The sequence below is a fragment of the Pan paniscus genome, chromosome 15, assembly GCF_029289425.2.
Source record: "Pan paniscus chromosome 15, NHGRI_mPanPan1-v2.0_pri, whole genome shotgun sequence".
Classification (NCBI taxonomy): domain Eukaryota; kingdom Metazoa; phylum Chordata; class Mammalia; order Primates; family Hominidae; genus Pan; species Pan paniscus.
In genome coordinates, this window is record NC_073264.2 from 95,520,113 (window position 1) to 95,539,756 (window position 19,644).

At 51.8% G+C, this 19,644-nt stretch overlaps 1 protein-coding gene across 2 annotated transcripts; it reads right to left on the reverse strand.

Annotated features, from left to right (window-relative positions):
- Nucleotides 1–5,006: 5,006 nt before the first annotated feature.
- Nucleotides 5,007–18,996, reverse strand: SERPINA1 (serpin family A member 1). Of its 2 annotated transcripts, none has more exons than XM_003832816.6 (5): nucleotides 18,715–18,996; nucleotides 10,852–11,501; nucleotides 9,131–9,401; nucleotides 7,724–7,871; nucleotides 5,007–6,900 (listed from the first exon to the last, which is right to left on the reverse strand). In XM_003832816.6, exons 2-5 carry the CDS (start codon nucleotides 11,495–11,497, stop codon nucleotides 6,709–6,711), a joined length of 1,257 nt encoding a protein of 418 aa, XP_003832864.2. In that variant the 5' UTR covers nucleotides 11,498–11,501; nucleotides 18,715–18,996; the 3' UTR covers nucleotides 5,007–6,708. The 2 variants fall into 2 exon arrangements, with proteins under 2 accessions (XP_003832864.2, XP_008956499.2); XM_008958251.4 differs by having other exon boundaries at nucleotides 6,632–6,900; nucleotides 18,812–18,995.
- Nucleotides 18,997–19,644: the final 648 nt, after the last annotated feature.

A 19,644-nucleotide genomic window follows, 5' to 3' on the forward strand; every position in this document is an offset into this window, starting at 1 on the left:
GGCTAAGAGAGAAATTGTAGCTGCCCCCCGAGGGAAGGAATAGAATGAAATGTTGGTGGTGGGAGTGGTCGGGAGAAGGTGCCTGCTGTACAGAGAGAGAGACTCCAGGCTCAGTGAGGGACCTGCCCTCCTGCTGTCCCTCCTCAGGAGGCCAAGGCCTGCCTCTGTCTGGAACAGGGGACATGGGACCTAGACACCATTGCAGGGTAGGTTTACAAGGGCCACCTCTATCCCGTTCCTGAGGCTACACACAGTTCACCTCTGAAGTCATTTTTGCTGCAGAATCTGCCTGATAGTCGGGGTTTTGCGCTCATCTCCATTTCGCTCCCACCTGGAGGGGCTCCCTGTTGGAGGGGCTGTGAGTCTGCACCCCCCAGGGGGGCACAGCCACCTCCAGATCTGGCCCTGGCTCTGCTGTGCCACTCCCTGAGAGAACGACCCCACCATATCTCTCCATCCCCTGGCGGGGGAGTTTCACCCTGGCTCTGAGCCTTGGTGCTGCTGGCCCTCCACCTCCAACCCTCTTCCTTCTCCTTCTGTACCTTGGCCCTTCCTGACATCCCAGGTGCGGTCTTTGGGTTGGGCTTCCACAGCTCTCCTTGGTGGCGCTTCCTTCACACTCCTTTCATTCCTTCCCTCTTCCAGCCCCATCATCCCCTCACTGGTAAAGTAGGGCGTTCTACAGGCTCAACAGCGCCCCCCAGAGATATGTTACCAACTATGGAAGAAATGTCCTAAGGGTCTTGGTAGGAGAAGACAATCCAGGTGGTCCCTAAATGCTATCGCAAGTATCCTCCTGAGGGGGAGGGGGAGGGAGACCTGACACAGATGGAGAAAGAGGGGGCAGTGTGACAACAGAGGCCGTGACTGGAGGGGCAACAAGTCAAGGAATGACGGCAGCCACCAGAAATTGGAAGAGGAAGAAGTGGCACATCCCCTAGAGCCTCCAAGGACACTCGGCTTTCCTGACACCCTGACCTTGTCCCAGTGATACTGTTCTGGACTTCTGGCCTCCAGAACTGTAAGAGAATGCATTCTATTGGAAACCACGGAGCTCATGCTAATCAGCTAAATCAGTTACGGCAGCCACAGGGGACTCACACGGGGTCCTCACCTCTGCTGCTTCTGCCGCAGTCTCCACGCGTCGGTCTCAATGTGAGATGTGATTTTTAAGAGCAGCCTGGGCTCTTTCCCCGTGCCTCCTCTGCCCCAGATCAGCAGTGGGCACAGGGCACACAGGTGAAAGACTGACGTGGGGCCGGCCTGAAGCCCTCAGAGCTCCATGGAATGTCAGGACTCCAGGGACCTCAATGCTCACATTCTCTGGTGAGGAAACTGGGGCTCAGGGGAGGAGAGGATGTCCGCAGAGTTAGGTGGCACATTAGTGGTAGACCTGGGAAAAGATCCCAGGCTGATTCCTAGCTCAGGGTCATTGGTAACAAACTTGTGAATATCTGTAATTTATTCCTCTGTTAGTTCCCTGACAGAGCACTGGACACTGGGGGAAGGTAGCCACACCACTCACATTAACTAATATTTTTGGAATCCACAGTATTCATTAATGTTTGGTGGTCACTTAAGTAGCAGCACTTTTTTAGGGTGATGCTTTGCATATTATTCATGAAAGTAACCTAGGAGTTTTATTTTACCTGTCTTGCGGGTGAGGGCGCCGAGGCACAGAGAGCTGTAACAGCCCACTCAGGATTGTATGCCAAGGAGAAGGTGGAGTTGGGATTCCTGTGTTCTTTCCACTTTGCTAAGAAGCCCTTAGCAATTTCATCCTAATATTTTAATGCTGAAAGACACTTACTTGATCAATCTCAGAACATATTTTGAGGGTATTAACTGCCAATTAAAAGGAAAAAAAGTTTTTTACTTAAGACACACTGCCGACTTTGTTTGCTCCCCGTGCCCTCTGTCAAGGAAGCCCAGCAGAGTTTAAACACAATTCTATTAGCTCTGATTGTTCATTCCTTTTTGTTGGTGTTGTTCCTAAATCATCCCAAACAGTGAGCACTTCAATTGTGGAAAATCAGCTTTGACTTCTGAGAGCAAATGCCCCTGGAAGCTGTTGGCCAACAGTGCGTGGGGTGGAGGCCGTCCCCTTGCTGGCTTGAGCCCCTGTGAGTCTCTCCTGCGTGACTCAGCGCTCACATTCCTACCGTTCCTTGCTCACCACCGGATCTGGGCGTATTTCTGCATGGCCTGTGCTGAGCATCTTGTAACTAGAACTTTCTAATGGGGTTTCCTTGTGGGAGTTCCTTTAGCCTTCCCGGTGTTTTTCAGATCTTAGTCACCCTTCCAGGCTTGCGTAGTAGGTGAAGACTTCTTTGATGCATTTCACGAATTCTGGTTGTATCAGTCAGGATGGGCAAAGATTGTGCTGCAGCAACCAAGAAGCTCACAGCTCAATGCTTCAACCCTTTAGAAAGGGTTGATTCCTCTCCCACTCTACTTGTCCCATGTGGGATGAACAGAGGGGATCTACCCACCCTGGGGACACAGCAACCAGACTGAAGGAGGTTTCAGCTCCTCACTTCCCCGCTCCAGACCATCTGACTCTAGTTCCTTTCATCATTCCTGATGTCACGATTTCAATAGTAAGCGTGATACCAATGATAGTGATCAGAAAACTCCTACTGCCATTGAAGCGTCTGCTGTCAGCATCTTCCAAGCTTGGATAACCAGCCCTTCTGCCCTGCCCAAGTGCCACCCATTTGAGGAAAAGGACAAATGAATAAGACATGTTTTTGTTTGTTTGTTTCTGATAGAGCTGATATTGGAGGGTGAGGCATATGCCTGTTGGGATTTAGGCTTCTAAAAACTGACCTCTCATGCTGGTCAGCTTCACCATCTCCAGCAATGTGTGATTTAGGCCAGGCTCCACAACTAGGCCAGAGGAAGATTTCTGGGCTACATGGGACAAGGACAAGGAACTTTAGAGAAATAAGTCATTGCATTGAAACCTCAAATTTGATTTACATTTTGCAGATGAGGAAACTACGGCACAGAGAAGTTGAGGAACTTCCCTGAGAGCACACAGCCTGCCCTCTCCCATATGATACAATAGTGACACTCCTGCTTTTCCGAGTTGCTGCCTGGGTCCCTGCTGGGGAGGGAGTTTGCCTCAGTGAGAGTGCCTTTCTCTGACTTCTCTACTCAGGGTCATTCCATTTGTCCTTTTAGAATTGACCCAGGTTCCTGCAGAAGCTGTCCCTGGTTCTGAGTCCTGTGTTGTGCCTTGTTTACTTCACTGCCTGTGAAGAATCCAACCAAGAGCAACACAAAGGCCTCAGCCTTTCAAGGAGCCCTTGGGGTGTTTGAGGTCATCTGTGGGTGTAGGCTGACTGTTTCTCATGCCTCTGGAAAGGTCCTGGGTTACACCCTGACCCTCTCCACCCAGATCCATGGATGTACGCCTCATTTATTCACTGCTCCCCACTGCCATAGACCAGCATTCTCCCCAGGATGGACCTGTGTTTCATTCTCTCTATCCCCCATACACAGCTCATGTTTGCTTGTTTGTTGTTTGGATAAATGCTTCCCGTTCGGATTTACGGAGAGGATCAAGTTGCTCCTGGGAAGGAGATCAATGTGAAATCTGTATTTCCTGTTTCTGGTCTGAGAGCCTGGAAGCTCCCTGACTATTGTCCTCTTAACAAATGGGGCTCACAGGGTGCCCCCTGTCTGGCAGAGCTTGCACTTCAAACTAAGGCTTCCTTTATTTAGGCTTAAAATCTAAAATTCGTGTGTTCTCTCCCCTGCAAACTCCTAGGCGAGGTAAAAGGTCAGGACTCTAAGGTTCCTGGCTGAGCTGGAAGCTGTTTTCTGCGTTTCCCTCTCATCTGTTTCAGAGCAGGATGAGGTTCCTGCCTGCAGAGGGAAAGTGACTTGGAACACCCAGGGTGCCCCGCAGCTTGGCCTTCAGCTGATGTTAGGGCACAGCAGGTTGATGCAGTGTGGTCCTGGAGGATGGAATTGTTTATCGTGATCCCATATGGACTGAGGTAGTATGTGCTGTTGGGGACAGCCAGGCCTAACAGTGGAGAAGACCTGCCTTCCAGGCCCACACTGGACAGAGCATTTGACCTGCTGGGCCTGAGTTTCCCCATGTGTACTTTGGGGATAATGAGTCCTAGGCTGCGTCCCGCAGAACCTGTCTGGAGGATCACGTTGGACAGTGAATACATTTTTTTAAAACTCTGGAAGATACAGTGAAGCTGAGGTCTTACGGTTGTCCCATCACGGACTTGTGACATATATTTGTCTTCCTCATAATGAGATTGTCATGACACTCTGCCCATCCGTGACTGATCCCTGTTGATTCCCAGGGGAGCCCAGGAATTCCCTCTGGGAGGTTATGCTAGTTTGAATGGGGTCTCACCCATCCTGACTGTCAACTCGTGTGTGACAGACAATTCTTCAAAGTAAAACGATGGTGTCTAAGGTGACCGCCCTCAGCGCTGCAACCTCCTTCCCTGCCCTGGGCTCTCCAGAAAGCCAACTTGTCTTTGACTCTGCCCCTGTTCTCCTACCAAATGCCAGTTAAATAAGAGGAGTCCTGTGGGTCGCCCAAGGCTGCGGGCTGTGTCAACATCTGGTGGATGAGCTTCTGCTCACCACCTTCAGCTCAATGCCTGCTCCACACTGGGCACAGGGTGTTTTTCTCATGAAGTGTGCTAGACGTGAGCTGTGGGCCACCAGCAACCCTTCTGGTTTAAGGAGGAATTACCTCTGCAGAAGTTTAGCGTGACCCTCGAAGGGGAGAGTGTGGTGAGGTGGTATGGTTCAGAGGAACAAGTAACCCATCAAGCCAGCTTTGCCACTTATGAGCTGTGTGACATTGTGGGAGACCAGTAGCCTCTCTGAGCCTCAGTTTCCTCAGATTTGGAGTTTAAGAGCACAGCAGATATACTCACACATCACAGTGCTGCTACCGTGAGTAAATGAGAAACAGCCAGGGGAGGTACTTCATAGGGATCTCTGATTCACAGAAAGCTCATAAATGCAAGAAGCGTAGTTCTATTTATTCTCTGTTCTAATGGGTATAAATGTTTTATTATCTGACTTGAACATCATACCAACTCAAAGGCAGGTCTTACTAGCAATGACTGGGGCTCAGAGAGGTTTGGCGACTTCACGAAGGTCACACAGCTGGCAGGGGGAAAAGTCAGAACTTGGATCCAGGTCTTCAGACTCTCAGGTCTGGTGTCATCCTAGGGGGCTTGGCGATGGCCATATCTTTAATGTATTTGTGGAGAGTGAAAGGCTGTCAGTGAGTAAGCTTAAGAGAACAGGAGACTTGTGTGGGAAACAGTCGGTATCCATTGATTAGACTGAATCATGTAGAATTGCTAATTTCACCATTTTGAACTATCGAAATCACTATTTGGTATGACTCAACCTCATCCTTTAAGTACACATTCATGACAGTGAGTGGTTAGACAGTGATTCCTAGATTAGTTTGGGATGGGGCAGTGCCTTCCACAGGACAAGGCCATTCCTGGTAGAGACAGAGGGAGCAGGCTGTCCTTCAGCTAGGGGCCCAGGGGACTTCCTGGCTGCTGTGTCCTTTAGCAGGGCCTTGGAGGATGGAAGGACCCTCCTGGCCCTTACCACAGGGGCTATTCAGGAACAGCCTCCTGCCGTGGCACTGGAGCTGCGGCGGCCCTCTGAAGACTGCAGGGACAGCAACAGGCACAAAGAAGTCAGGCTGCATGTGGCCCCAGTCGGGACTCAGGGGAGGAAAGGGAGGGGTTGCGGGGGTCAACGGGTGATGTGCTTCCTCTCCCATAGCTGAGGAGTCCTTGCAATGGCCTTCCTGAGCCATCAGCAGGCCTATGGCCATGTGACTAGGGAGGAGAAGGGATATAGGGTAATGGTCTTCTGGGGCCTGCGGGGCCTGGTCAAGTCTGAGGAGGAGATAGAGAAAACAAAGCAGAGACCCTCCTCTTCATCTGGGGAGAAGGGACCTGATTCTAAACGGAGATATGTGAGGCTTTCTGGGGCAGCGATGGAAGGACAAGGACAGAATAGGTGTCCTTGTTGCCCCACGGAGAATGGGCTTCAGGAAGAATCTGCCTCAGTCATTTTCCAGAAGTGCCTGAGAGGTGCAGGGCCCAAGTCTGGTTAGGTGACAGCGGGTCAAGAAGAGAACATTGTCCTCTCTCTTGTGTTGCTGCAGATGCCACAAAACTGGGCCACGGCACGATCAGGCAGTTCTGGGGCCCCCAGGAGGGCAGCCTTGGGGTGGGCACAGCCAGCCCTGGCAGGATGAGCAACTCTGGGTGGGGGGGAGTGGGGGATGAGCAGGGGGACATGAAGATGCTTGGTGGAGCCTGGGGTCATGGCTGGTATCTGGTTCCTCCCCTGTGATTCCTTCTTGGGGACTCCAAGACAGGACGAGGAAGACTGGAGCCCTCCAGAAACAGATGGGCCCAGGTCCGTAAGCTGAGGATTCAGTCCCCCCTGGATTCAAGCCCAGCGTGTGCCTACCTAGCCAGATGCTCCATGAACACAGTTCAGGGGGCCCGAAGACAGCACTGTTACCTGGAGCCCACATACAGCCTCAGCAGGCAAAGGGAGACTCAGAGAAAACATGGGAGGGATTTACAGTCACATGCAGGCAGGGACCAGCTCAACCCTTCTTTAATGTCATCCAGGGAGGGGGCCAGGGATGGAGGGGAGGGGTTGAGGAGCGAGAGGCAGTTATTTTTGGGTGGGATTCACCACTTTTCCTACGAAGAGGGGAGACTTGGTATTTTGTTCAATCATTAAGAAGACAAAGGGTTTGTTGAACTTGACCTCGGGGGGAATAGACATGGGTATGGCCTCTAAAAACATGGCCCCAGCAGCTTCAGTCCCTTTCTCGTCGATGGTCAGCACAGCCTTATGCACGGCCTGGAGGGGAGAGAAGCAGAGACACGTTGTAAGGCTGAGCCCAGGCCTCGAGCAAGGCTCACGTGGACACCTCCCAGGAAGCGCTCACTCCCCCTGGACGGCCCTGGCCCTGCACATCCTCTCCCTCCCTGTCACACAGGCCTTGCTCCTCCTCAAGGCTTTGGCTGATGGGGCTGGCTCCCCTCTGTCCATCTTCCTGACAAGCGCCTCTCCCCCTGCTCAGGTGCACCCACAACTCAGAACAGGGAAGAGCATCGTCACTCCACGTCTGCCTCCAGGGCTCTCTCATTTCTAGTACACGGCTTGAAGCTCCTTGAGGACACGGACCCTGGCAGTGACCTTCACAGTGCCCAGACCCCAAGATAATGCAGCCATTCATGGAACTGCAGTTGTTCATTGGTCGCCTTTAGTTTTCCAAAATAAGTGTCATCTTTAGCTGAAATCATTCATTAATTCAGACACCAAATCTCACAGATGGAAGGAGTCAGAAAGTCCTTTGAAACAACTTAGCCCAAACCTTTCTGTGTCAATATGGATAAATCAAGGCCCAATGTCTAGAAGGTCCTGGGCAAAGTTGAAATTCAGGGTCAGTGACACAACCTCAAGGGAGGCCCCGAAAGTGCCAGCTGCACAGCAGTCCCCTGCCTGGCTTTGCTGTTTGACCACGTCCCGTGTCAGTGAATCACGGGCATCTTCAGGAGCTCAGCCTGGGTCTTCATTTGTTTCCCTCGGCCCCTTCCTCAGCCTCAGGACAGAGCTGCAGCCCCCACACATTCTTCCCTACAGATACCAGGGTGCAACAAGGTCGTCAGGGTGATCTCACCTTGGAGAGCTTCAGGGGTGCCTCCTCTGTGACCCCGGAGAGGTCAGCCCCATTGCTGAAGACCTTAGTGATGCCCAGTTGACCCAGGACGCTCTTCAGATCATAGGTTCCAGTAATGGACAGTTTGGGTAAATGTAAGCTGGCAGACCTGCCGTGCAGAAAAGAAATTCAAGGCATGGCACAGCATTCCTCTTGTTCTTCTGGGACCCACCACAGTGCAAGTGTTTTCTTTTCTGATTATTTCTGCCACTTACTCCTGTGTCCTCCACCCACACTAAGATGGGAACTCGGCTTTGGTTTGTTCTACTTTTAGCTCTTCTACTTTGAGTCAAAGAATGTTAACATCGAATGAATCACGAAAGCTTGAAATGCCACCTCCTCTGATATTCTAGGTGTCCTGGAAGCCTGTCTCATCTTGCCCTGTAGTGTTGGGTCACCTGGCCCCCAGCCTGTAACATCCCCAGGGCCCTACACCCAGAGAAACACGGGGCTGGTGGCAGTGCCCAGTGACAACCGTTTAGTGGATAAGAGAAGAGTGACCACACCAGGCTGAGTGCTCCTCTCTGGTTTTCCATGGGGAGACAATGCCACCCTGAGCAGGGTCTGGTGTGAGCGGGCAGCTTGGCTCTGGGCTCTCTGATCCGTTGCCCTCTCAGCCTCTTTGTTCTTTCTCAACCCCTGGAGCAGAGACCTCAGGAGGTGCTGGCATGGAACAGAGAAATTCCAGCCTCGATTCCTATTATGAACCCGACACCTTTTGTATTTTCATCTTGGTTTTACAGTGTACAAAATGAACTAGATCAGCAGGGCATGGGCATAATCACGAATGCACACACATACACTAATGTGTGGCTCATGTTCAAGTATCATTTACTACAGGACACCCAATCTAACAGCACCGATAAAGTGACAGAGAAACGCAAGCCTTCTGCGAACATGCCCTGGCTGTTCCAATTCCGAACCTTGCTTTTCTGGGCCTTGCCACACAGGCTCTTCCCCCATACCCCCAGGGACATTCTACCCTTGAACTCCACACTCCACTGCTGCCTTTGCCAGGAAGCCCATCTGTTCCTTCTTGGTTCTGCCAGAGCATGTGGTGGTGCTGCTGTCCCTGCCCTGGGCACTGGATATTGGGAAGGGACAGTGTCCACACTGGAGTGGGAAGTCCCCAGGGACGAGACCTTTACCTCCTCACCCCTGGGTACTGTCCTCCTCATGGAGCATGGATGGCGCTGCCTGAACTCAGTGGTGGCCTCATTCTGGAAGCCAAGTTTATACAGAGTAGCAGTGACCCAGGGATGTGGGGTTCACCCTCCTCAGCCCTCTGGTCAGTCCTGATGGGCCTCAGTCCCAACATGGCTAAGAGGTGTGGGCAGCTTCTTGGTCACCCTCAGGTTGGGGAATCACCTTCTGTCTTCATTTTCCAGGAACTTGGTGATGATATCGTGGGTGAGTTCATTTTCCAGGTGCTGTAGTTTCCCCTCGTCAGGCAGGAAGAAGATGGCGGTGGCATTGCCCAGGTATTTCATCAGCAGCACCCAGCTGGACAGCTTCTTACAGTGCTGGATGTTAAACATGCCTAAACGCTTCATCATAGGCACCTTCACGGTGGTCGCCTGGTCCACGTGGAAGTCCTCTTCCTCGGTGTCCTTGACTTCAAAGGGTCTCTCCCATTTGCCTGGAGAGAGGGGAAGGTGGGCATCACCAGGGGTGAGTGAAGGTTTGGAAGAGTGTAGCAGAATAAAGGAACCATGAGTCCCCTCCCTGAGAAGCCCTGAGCCCCCTTGACAACACACATCCCTCGTGGCTCAGCTTCATCATCTGTAAAAGGTGCTGAAACCGACCATCCAAGCTGCCGAAAAAGATTGTGTGGGGATAATTCAAAACTAGAGGAAGATGCAGAATTTCTACATCGTGGCGATGTCAGGCTAAGAGATGCCATCGTGGCTGTGCATTTTTATTGGAATCATATGTTTATTTGAGGGTGTCTTGGATATTACAAATAAAATGTTGGAGCATCAGGCATATTTGGTACCTTCTGTCTAAGGCTCCCTGCCCCTTGTTAATTGGCATCTCAGTTATTCATCCAGGGCAAACATTCTGCTTACTATTCCTGAGAGCTTTCCTCATCCTCTAGATTGGCAGGGGAAATGCAGATGCCTGAGCAGCCTCCCCTCTGCCATACCAACAGAGCTTCACCACTGAGGCATGCAGAGTGGACAGGGGCCTCAGGGACCCCTGATCCCAGCTTTCTCATTGGACAGAAGGAGGAGACTGGGGCTGGAGAGGGACCTGGGCCCGCCCTAAGGCCACAGCAGAGCCAGGACTTTAGCTGTGCTGACTGCAGCCTGGCTGCTCTCCACTGCCCTCCTTTGCCTCAAGAGCAAGGGAGCCTCAGAGTGGAGGAAGCAGCCCCTGGCCTTGCCTCCCACCTCCCCTCCCCTATGCTGTTTTCCTGGGACAGTGGGAGCTGGCTTAGAATGCCCTGGGGCCCCCAGGACCCTGGCATTTTAACCCCTCAGGGGCAGGAAGGCAGCCTGAGATACAGAAGAGTCCATCACCTGCTGTATGCCACACACCATCCCCACAGTCTTTGTCATTTGTTTAATCCTAAAAAAACCTGACAGCAAGGATGGTATTTTGTCCATGCTAAGATGGGAAATTAGCACCTCAAAGAGGTAGAATGCATTGTTTTTGTCAAAAGCTAATTGTGTTAGAGGCAGGATTTGAACCCAGGTCTTTCAGACTGCAAAACTGATACTGATTCCGGGACACTAGAGTCGTGTAAATTATGTTCCATGAAACTATCCCTTTATGCAGTGTATTACAATTTGTTCTATAGTTCTAAGCATTATATATTCTACATATACAGTATACACAAGGACATTAAAGGCTCTGAAAAGTTCTGCAGAGCTGTCAGTAGTTTTGACAGTTTAATCTATTATTTCCTCAAATTACTCAATGATGGAAAACATTTTAGTGTTTGTGTGTAGAAAACTGAAGAACCCACGCTGAAAAGCATTGCTATGGCCCATAATGCATTGCCAAGGAGAGTTCAAGAACTGATGGTTTGAGAATATTTTTGCTTGTTTCTATGGGAACAGCTCAGGCTGGTTGAGCAACCTTACCTTTAAAGAAGATGTAATTCACCAGAGCAAAAACTGTGTCTCTGTCAAGCTCCTTGACCAAATCCACAATTTTCCCTTGAGTTCCCTTCTCCACGTAATCGTTGATCTGTTTCTTGGCCTCTTCGGTGTCCCCGAAGTTGACAGTGAAGGCTTCTGAGTGGTACAACTTTTTAACATCCTCCAAAAACTTATCCACTAGCTTCAGGCCCTCGCTGAGGAACAGGCCATTCCCGGTGGTCAGCTGGAGCTGGCTGTCTGGCTGGTTGAGGGTACGGAGGAGTTCCTGGAAGCCTTCATGGATCTGAGCCTCCGGAATCTCCGTGAGATTGAAATTCAGGCCCTCTAGGATTTCATCGTGAGTGTCAGCCTTGGTCCCCAGGGAGAGCATTGCAAAGGCTGTAGCGATGCTCACTGGGGAGAAGAAGATATTGGTGCTGTTGGACTGGTGTGCCAGCTGGCGGTATAGGCTGAAGGCGAACTCAGCCAGGTTGGGGGTGATCTTGTTGAAGGTTGGGTGATCCTGATCATGGTGGGATGTATCTGTCTTCTGGGCAGCATCTCCCTGGGGATCCTCAGCCAGGGAGACAGGGACCAGGCAGCACAGGCCTGCCAGCAGGAGGATGCCCCATGAGACAGAAGACGGCATTGTCCTGCAAGACAGAGATGGGGGGGCCAGGCCCCGAGTCAAGGCACATGATGACTCCCAGTGATCAGGGATTGACACCACGTGGAAGTGCCTAGGGATTATTAAACCAGCCTGTGCCAAGTACTTGCCGACATCAGTAACACTGAAAGAATCAGAAGAATAGCAAAATGTACGTAGTGCTTACCATATGCCAAGCACTGTTCTCCGTGCTCACATGTGTTAATTCATTGCTTTCTTGTAACAATCCCGTGAGGTGCTAATGCTAATATCCTTCTTTTACAGATGAAGAAACCAAAGCCAGAGAGATTAGGTCAGCTATTCAATGTCACTGAGGAAGTAGCAGAACCAGAATCCTACATCTAGGTCCTGCACCCAGGCTCTGGACAGCAACACTTACATCTTCAATGATCCTAAGATGCAAATGGTACAGCCATTGTTTTACAAAAGAAGAAAATGAGGCACAAGAAGAGGAATGGGCCTGCCCACGATTATCCAGGAATCGGGCCAGATCAGAATCAAGAATCATGTCAAGCTGGAAGCCCTTGGAGGGCTTCTATCTAATCCCACTATTTAGTGGCCAGGGAAACTGCTGCACAGAAGGGAAATGCATCTTGCACAATGGCAACAGCTAGAGCATGGAGGGGCTGTGATTAAACCTCCTGGGACCTGTTCCCACCCAACACTCACAAGGATCCTCAGCCCTTAGGGTTTTTTTCCCAATAGAGGGGGCTGTCCCCACAATGCTCTGTGGTCCCAGACACAAGAATAGGCTGATGCTCCTGCAGTCAGCTTACCTGCCATCTGGGTCACCAATGGTGTCCCAGTTCTGGGCTCTTGCTGTCAGGGGCTTTAGAGACGCTCATCTCTCCTTGAAAGCAGGGGTTTGTGCTGCTTTAAAGTAGATGGAGGAGGTGGGAAGTGAAAAGACACCTCTTTTAACTTCAGATAGACCTGGGATCTAATCTGACTCTATCACTTTCCAGGTGTATGAGCCGGGACAAGTCATTCATCTCCCTGGTCCTCATTTTGCCTCATACATAAAGTGATGTTTATGTATGAGAATTTAGTGAAATAAGTCTCAACACCAAACCTTACATCAGAAGGATCTGAGAGGGCAACTCTTTTGAGGGAGGGGTTGGCAGGTGTTGCAAATTCAAAGCCTTCAGGTGATAGGCCAGTGAGGAATACATGTTTCATACCCGGGGCTGAGACAATAGGGAGTGGTGGGGCCTGTGGTTGAACGAGCGAGAGCAGGCTCTGCCGAGCAATGGTCAAAGTCAATGTCATCCACAGCAACACAGAACCTGCCCTGCCCCGCAGTGCTCCTTCTACTCCAGATATGCCCAGGCTTCGGACCACCAGCCTGCAGCCCCCTAGGTAGAACCTGCCGTCTTCACAGATGGGAAAACTGAGGTCCTAGCTGAGGAGAATATGCCCGGCAGCCACATTGTTAACTACTAGTCACAAAACCAAAACCATCATCTTAACAAAATACAAAGAAAAAGGTGTCCTTGAATTTGGGAAATGAAAAACTGGAGAAAAAAACCTGGAAATAACAAACATTGAGATTCTTCAACCCCCTTGGACTTTTAAAAGTTTCTTTCCAATAAAGCAACAAATGAAGTGCAAAGCTGGTTTCTCTCCACCACCTTTCTCCTGGCCCTCGTGCCTCTAAGTAATCCAAATGGAACAGACCACACATTACATAATACATGTTTGTATTTTTCTTCAGCTAGCTAGTGTTGTTAGAACTGAAGATGGTGCTAAAATTAGTGCTGTATATTTCCATCTCCCTTTAATTTCTCTTTCACTTCCCAACTGAACTTTGTGCAGTCCTTCATGGCTTATGGAAATTCCCCCATCATTACAGGGCTCAGTGGTCAGGAGGGAGTTGGGCCTCTGCAGGGTGGGGACACTAAATATGCTGAGTGGCCTCAGGGCCAGAGGTTGTGGCTTCTAGCCCTGGCAGGGCCATCACTATCCACTTGGCCTTTAGCAAGAATCCTCTGGTCCTGGGGCCTCACTCTCCCCAGTTGTGCAAAGTGGGGCTGGGAGAAGACTTCACTGGGGCCCTCTGTACGCTAACATAGGTTTTTGGTTTTTTTTTGAGACAGAGTCTCGCTTTATCCACCAGGGTGGAGTGCAGTGGCGTGATCTCGGCTCACTGAAACCTCCACCTCCCGGGTTCAAGAAATTCTTCTGTCTCAGCTTCCCAAATAGCTGGGATTACAGGCATGTGCCACCATGCCTGGCTAATTTTTGTATTTTTAGTAGAGCCGAGGTTTCACCATGTTGGCCAGGCAGGTCTTGAACTCCTGACCTCTTGATCCGCCTGCCTTGGCCTCCCAAAGTGCTGGGGTTACAGGCGAGAGCCCCTGCACCCAGCCAGGATTCTTGGTTAGAATGGCATCTGGGTTCAATGTAGCAAAACAGATGGAGAATTCCCATGGCTAGGCATGAGACAGGTGCCCTCCTAGATGGGGGAATTCTGGGCTCAAAGGAGGTGGCGAGGCTGGTGCAGGGAGGGTGGCGAGGGGGTGACAGCTGGGAGGAGCACATTCCCCCACACCCATCCATCTTTCCTGGTGTCACATCACCTACTCTGGTTTCCTCCTTTCACAGTGAAGAGTTTGAAGCCCAGAGAGGGTCAGGGCCTTGTTGAGGCTATACAGCAAGTCAGTGACAAAGCTGGAAAAAGTCTTGGCTTTCCCAGCACTCAGATCATGAACTGAGACAGCTGTGTCCTCAGATCTCAGATGATGAATGTCAGAATTGGGCTGTGACATTGGTCTCAAGCATCATGTTGGGTTCATTATGCCTCCCAAGCTGTTCCTTATAACATCAGGACTCCAAAACCTGCTCTCTCCTGGCCCTTCTATCAGAGGCAGCACCCTGCACTCCTAAAAGCTAGTGCCTGGGAGGGCGACTGGAGAGGAGAAAGTAGATGGCCAAGTACCCCATGGTGTACGGACACTGAGGCCAAGCTTTAAACCAAAAGAATGAAGGCTTCATGGTGACATTTCTGGGATCGGGGCAGGTGGGAGCACTCTTTGCGGGGCCAGGGACAGGGAAGCGAGCCACTCCCTGCCTAATCTCACACCATTTCTACCCGGGAGCATAAAATAAGGGACCAAGAGCAACCCGGCAGGGTGCAGGGAAGAGAATCTCGCCTATGGTCAAACAACCTGTTGAACTGGGCAATAAATAAATCCAAGTGTGACCAGGCCCTGTCACTTACTGGCAGGGGGCCTGGGGTAAATGACTTCACTTCTTTGAGCACTAGCTTCATAGCTGTACAATGGAGAAAAGAATCCTTTGGACAGGGATGAGGAATAACTGACGTAATGCATGAGTGGGCACCAGGTGAGGAAGCCCTCCCTGTACCTGCACACAGGTTGAGCTCCTGCCCGAGAGATGGTAGATTTCTTCCTGGACAGCTGCTGCACTCCCCAGGACCATTTCAGCAGGAAGGGGCTCCTGCTCAGCAGTGAACAGCATCTGAGTTTGGCAAATTTTCCATTAAATTATCCAACTGTTTACTGCCTGCCAGCTGCCTAACCCTATGCTAAGCAAACATCAGCCTCAGCGTCACCATCATTGCCACACTTACTAACACCTGGTGTTTTACAGGCACCGTATCATCTAATCTGTCCTCAAAGCTTACCCTATAAGGTGCAAATTATTAGCCCTATTTTATAGATAGAAAAATTGAGCCCCAAAGAGCATTAAATAACTCACTAAAAATCACAGAGCTACTTGCTTACAAAACTGAGATGTAATCCTAAATGTTTTGTCTGGGATTAAACAGATTTGACTCCAAAACCTGACATTGAATCATCTCTGTGTACAAAGCTGAAGCCAGAAGTCTTGAATCAGAAAACTTCAGAGGCAGCCTGGCTAAATGAAGAGGGGAGCATCAGTCTGTGGCTAAAATTAAAGGCTCTGAGGCCAGATTGCTCCACGTCAACTTGCTATTAGCTGTGTGACCTTGGACAAGTTACTTAACCTCTCTGAACCTCAGTTTCCTGGAGATGAGAAAGGTGGACTTTGTCATAGAGCTATTGTGAAATTAAATACACATAAAATGCCAAGAAGTGCCTGCTGCGCAGCAAGTTCTCGAGAATACCAGTTCTTGCTGCTATTGCTGCAGGTCTTTTAGAGGCGTTCTATAGGAAACTGGCCACCTTGACCTTGGTCATCTTCTTGACCTGTCTCCAAAACTCAGTGCAGGAAAAATTAAATCCTTCCAACACTCCAGAGATCAAGGTCGGGTGGGGTGAGGGGAGGGGACAGAAGTCAAAGGTTATCATGTTTTGCCCAAGAGAACAGAGAGGTTGAGCAACTGTCTGAAGTCACCGAGCATCAGAGAGGCCTCAAGTCCAGCCCAGGTTTCCTGTTCCCCATCCAGCGCCTGAGACCCAAGAGAAACAGTGACACTAGGGCCAGGTTCAAGAGTTCGGGGCCTGGAGCCAGGTGCCTGAGCCCGAATTATGGATGGCGTGTGATTTAGGGCCAGTTATTCACCTCTCTGTCCCCATCTTCCTCATCTGTAAAATGGGAATCACACTAGTAACTGCCTTGGAGGGTTATGAGGCTTAATCACGCACTGAGCTTAGCCGTGGCCTGGTGCAGAGCGATTATTCAGGAATGCCAGCTTGAGCCCTGGGTGACAGTGCCCCTCACAGCTTCCTGTCCTCCACTGGGACAGGAGGGCCCAGAGGTCCACGGTGCATGGGGAGGCCCATTTTGATGTAAGGCTGAGGCCTGGCATGGGTCTGTTCCTGGTCATATCTGGAGGGGATGGAGAATGTGAGCCGGCGTTCCTCCCCACCCCTCTCTGGACCTTAACCTCCTCATCTATAGAAGGGGAGAAAGATGCATGCCCAAGCAGTAGGAGAGGTGGTGAGGCTTATAGAAGACAACAGACAGGAGCCCCCGACAGACAGAGGAGCTGTGCAAACAGAAAGAAATGGCTGCGCTTTGTTGCTGTTGCTGTATCTTGGCTGGTGTCCCCCCTCCTGGGGTGCCAGGACTGCAGACCTAGACACCCTTATCCACTTCTGCTTACAGGAACCAGTGTATCCACCAGGAGGTACCGAGGGGGGACCGGGCAGGACTGGGAAGCAGGACACAACCCTCATGGCTGCTGTTATTATGAAAATAGGAGCTCAGCTGCAGCCTCTCTATCTGCCCTGCACCTCAGCGGGCGGATACCCACTCCACAACCCCCCTCCTGCCCCAGACCTGCTGCCTGCCTGGGCCGTGGGGAGCTCAGAGGCCTCTCCAGAACCTCTCGCGGTGAAAGGCATACTTACGATTCACTGTCCCAGGTCAGTGGTGGTGTCTGAGGCTGAGGAGACAGAGCCCTGTCCTCGTCCGTATTTAAGCAGTGGATGCAGAGGGGCAACGGGGGAGGCTGCTGGTGAATATTAACCAAGGTCACCCCAGTTATCGGAGGAGCAAACAGGGGCTAAGTCCACTGGCTGGGCTCTGCGTCGCCCGCCTACGCTGCCCGGACGCTTTGCCTGGGCAGTGTACAGCTTCCACTGCACTTACCGAAAGGAGTCATTGTACCTGGCTCAGAAACCACAGCGTCCTGTGTCCAAGGTGGAGGGGGTGGCGTGAGTCAGACAGTCTCTGGGAGAGTACCACTTAGCTGGCCCTCTGCTCTCACTGCAGAATCCTTAGTGGCTGTTCCACTGGTAGCAAGATCTACCATTTACTGAGTCACCCCAAAATGCCTGATGCTGAAGACTTACTGCCGCCCTGGGAGATCAGAGTGGGTTAGAGCCCATTTGACAGATGAGGAAACTGAGGCTCAGAGCGGAGAGACCGCTCATCCAAAGTTACCCAGTCAGCCTTAGACACAAACATCCTCCTGATGGTCCCGATGGAAAAATGGAGCATGACTGAGGCAGACACAACCGTCAGGCTGGCATGGGGGGCCGTGAGACAGGGTAGAGGTGGGGAAGCACATCTGTAAAGAAGAGCTGTGCTGCCTCAGGCAGGCCGCTTCACCTCTCTGAACCAGGAATTGTTTCACCTGCATCCCAAAGAGTTGGAAGTTTCATTCCCAAGCATGCTTGTGAAGTGCCTCGGGTGAAGTGCCTGGCACACAGTAGGCTCTTTATGTGGGTCTGCACAGCCCTCTGCTTAGCCTGCCCCCCAGGCTGCTCAGAGCAGGAGGAGGTTCAATTTCGACCAGCCTCAGGCCTGTTTCTGTTTTTGCTCCTGGAAAACCAGTGTGATCCGTATACAGCTTGGAGTTTCTTTGGATACATGGCCCCCACTCTGGGGTTGTTGGAGGCCTTTGGAGACTGCTGGGGGTGGAGGGGAGGGGAGGTACAGGGTTGAGGCTAGAGGGGCCCCACTTGATTGCAATCCCTTTAAAAGCCTAAATCAGATTGCATCACCCTCTGTGCAACCCGCAAACCTGCTTGGGAGCTGGCGTACGTGCCGTAGATACTTGCGGAGTGAATGGATGAGTGCATTTTTGCCCCTTCTGTCATTCACCAGTCCCATTTATGCCTCCACCTTGGGGCTCTACCAGGCGAGTGACCCACAGGATCCTCCAGCACACACATTCAGACCAGGGAACCCACTTACTGGCTGTGAGGCCTCAGGTGAGTTGTTTAACCGCTCTGAGCCTCAATTTCCCTATCTGTAAAATGGGGATGGTGATGGTATGTACCTTGTTGAGCTGCTGTGAGGATTAAAATGCAACAGTTCAAGGAAAGCTCAGAGCCGGGTACTGCGTGTGCCCAGAAAGCCCCTCCTGATGCTGCCCTCCCTCCCCCGTGTCAGGGGTCTCCCTGGTGTCACTGGGGTGGGGTGGGCCACACTTGAAGAGCTTTCCTCCAGGCAGTCTCTCATTCAGTTACCCTGTGAAGGGAGTAGGTACCACCTTCCTTTCAGGCAGCGGGAAACTGAGCTCAGACTCCCCTCCCCTTCTCTCTGAGCTCCCTTCCCTGCAGCTCCAGCCACTGGCTTCAGGGCTCCTGTCCTTCCCCTGAGCTGGCTGAATGGATATTCCACTGCTCTACATCCACTCAGCTCCAGCGCTGGGCTGTGGTTGAGATCGCCTGCCCTCGGTAGCTCCTGGGCATTTCTTCCCCTCTCTGGGCCTTCGTTTTCCCATCTGCAGAATGACCCCCACTCTAAGCCCTGCTGTCCCTCCCACCTGTGGAACTGAGTGAGCAGCAGCAGCAATGTCCCACCTTTCCTGCTCTCCTCAAGCTCTCCTCAAGCTCTGTCTCTTCTGGCAGGCACAGGAGAGTGGCCTGAAGGCTGGCAGGAGGTTGCCGCCCCTCCTACCTGGAATTCCTGGCAGCAGCAGCGGCTAGGCCTTCCTCGGAGGCCCGACCCCCTCCTCCTTCTTGGTTCAGCTCAGGACTCTGAGGGTTGCTGCGTGGAGGCAGTGCATGCCCTGGGCACAGTGCCCAGTTCCTGCCCACCCAGGAAGTAGACTTCGGGTGGAGGCAGTAGGTTGGGGAGGGGCGGGGAGCTTGGACAGGAAGGAGCCTTGCTCATTGCCCGGCAGACACAAGACTGGGCCCTCATAAACTCAGACAGCCCGGCATGTCACCTGTTGTACCTGCCCTTTCAGCTCTGTGACCCGGGACAAGTCACCCTCTCCCTTTGAGTTGCCGCAAGAGGTACAGTCACACTGCCCAGAGGATTACTAGAAATGACAGGCCTCGCCCTCCTGGCACAGACCTGGCACCAATAACTGGCAGGTTTCTGGGGCCAGCTGCAGAGGGAAGAGGACTGAGCCACCTATGAAATGCCCAGTGGGCAGCCCCACAGTTGGGCAGGTCTGTGTGCACTGGGGAGGTGTGTGTCATAGGACCTGGCTGGGTGCAGAAGGGATTGCAGTGGGGAGCTGGGGCTTTTGGAGGAGGAATGAAGAAAGCATGGGTGGGAGCAGGTGAGGCAAGTAAGGGGCTCAGAATTTGGGGTCCTGCTCTTTTGGCAGGGCTCTAGGCTCAGCCCCTGCCCTGCTCTGGACATCCATCCTGGGAGGAAGGGCTAGGATAATCTGGAAAAACGCACCAGGACAAAATCCCGGGGGGTGTGGTGGGAGGGGCGGGAGTACTCAGTGGCCATTCACAAGGATACTGTGCCCCCAGGAACCCCAGGACATGAGG

Bases quoted from the DNA above. Each gene is read 5' to 3' on its own strand.
- SERPINA1 (XM_003832816.6), bottom strand. From the start codon at position 11,497: ATGCCGTCTTCTGTCTCATGGGGCATCCTCCTGCTGGCAGGCCTGTGC. The intron at 9,402-10,851 runs GTAAGGTTGCTC...CCCTCTCTCCAG, and splicing joins GAATTACATCTTCTTTAAAG to GCAAATGGGAGAGACCCTTT. The intron at 6,901-7,723 runs GTGAGATCACCC...TCTCCCCTCCAG, and splicing joins CACCCCTGAAGCTCTCCAAG to GCCGTGCATAAGGCTGTGCT.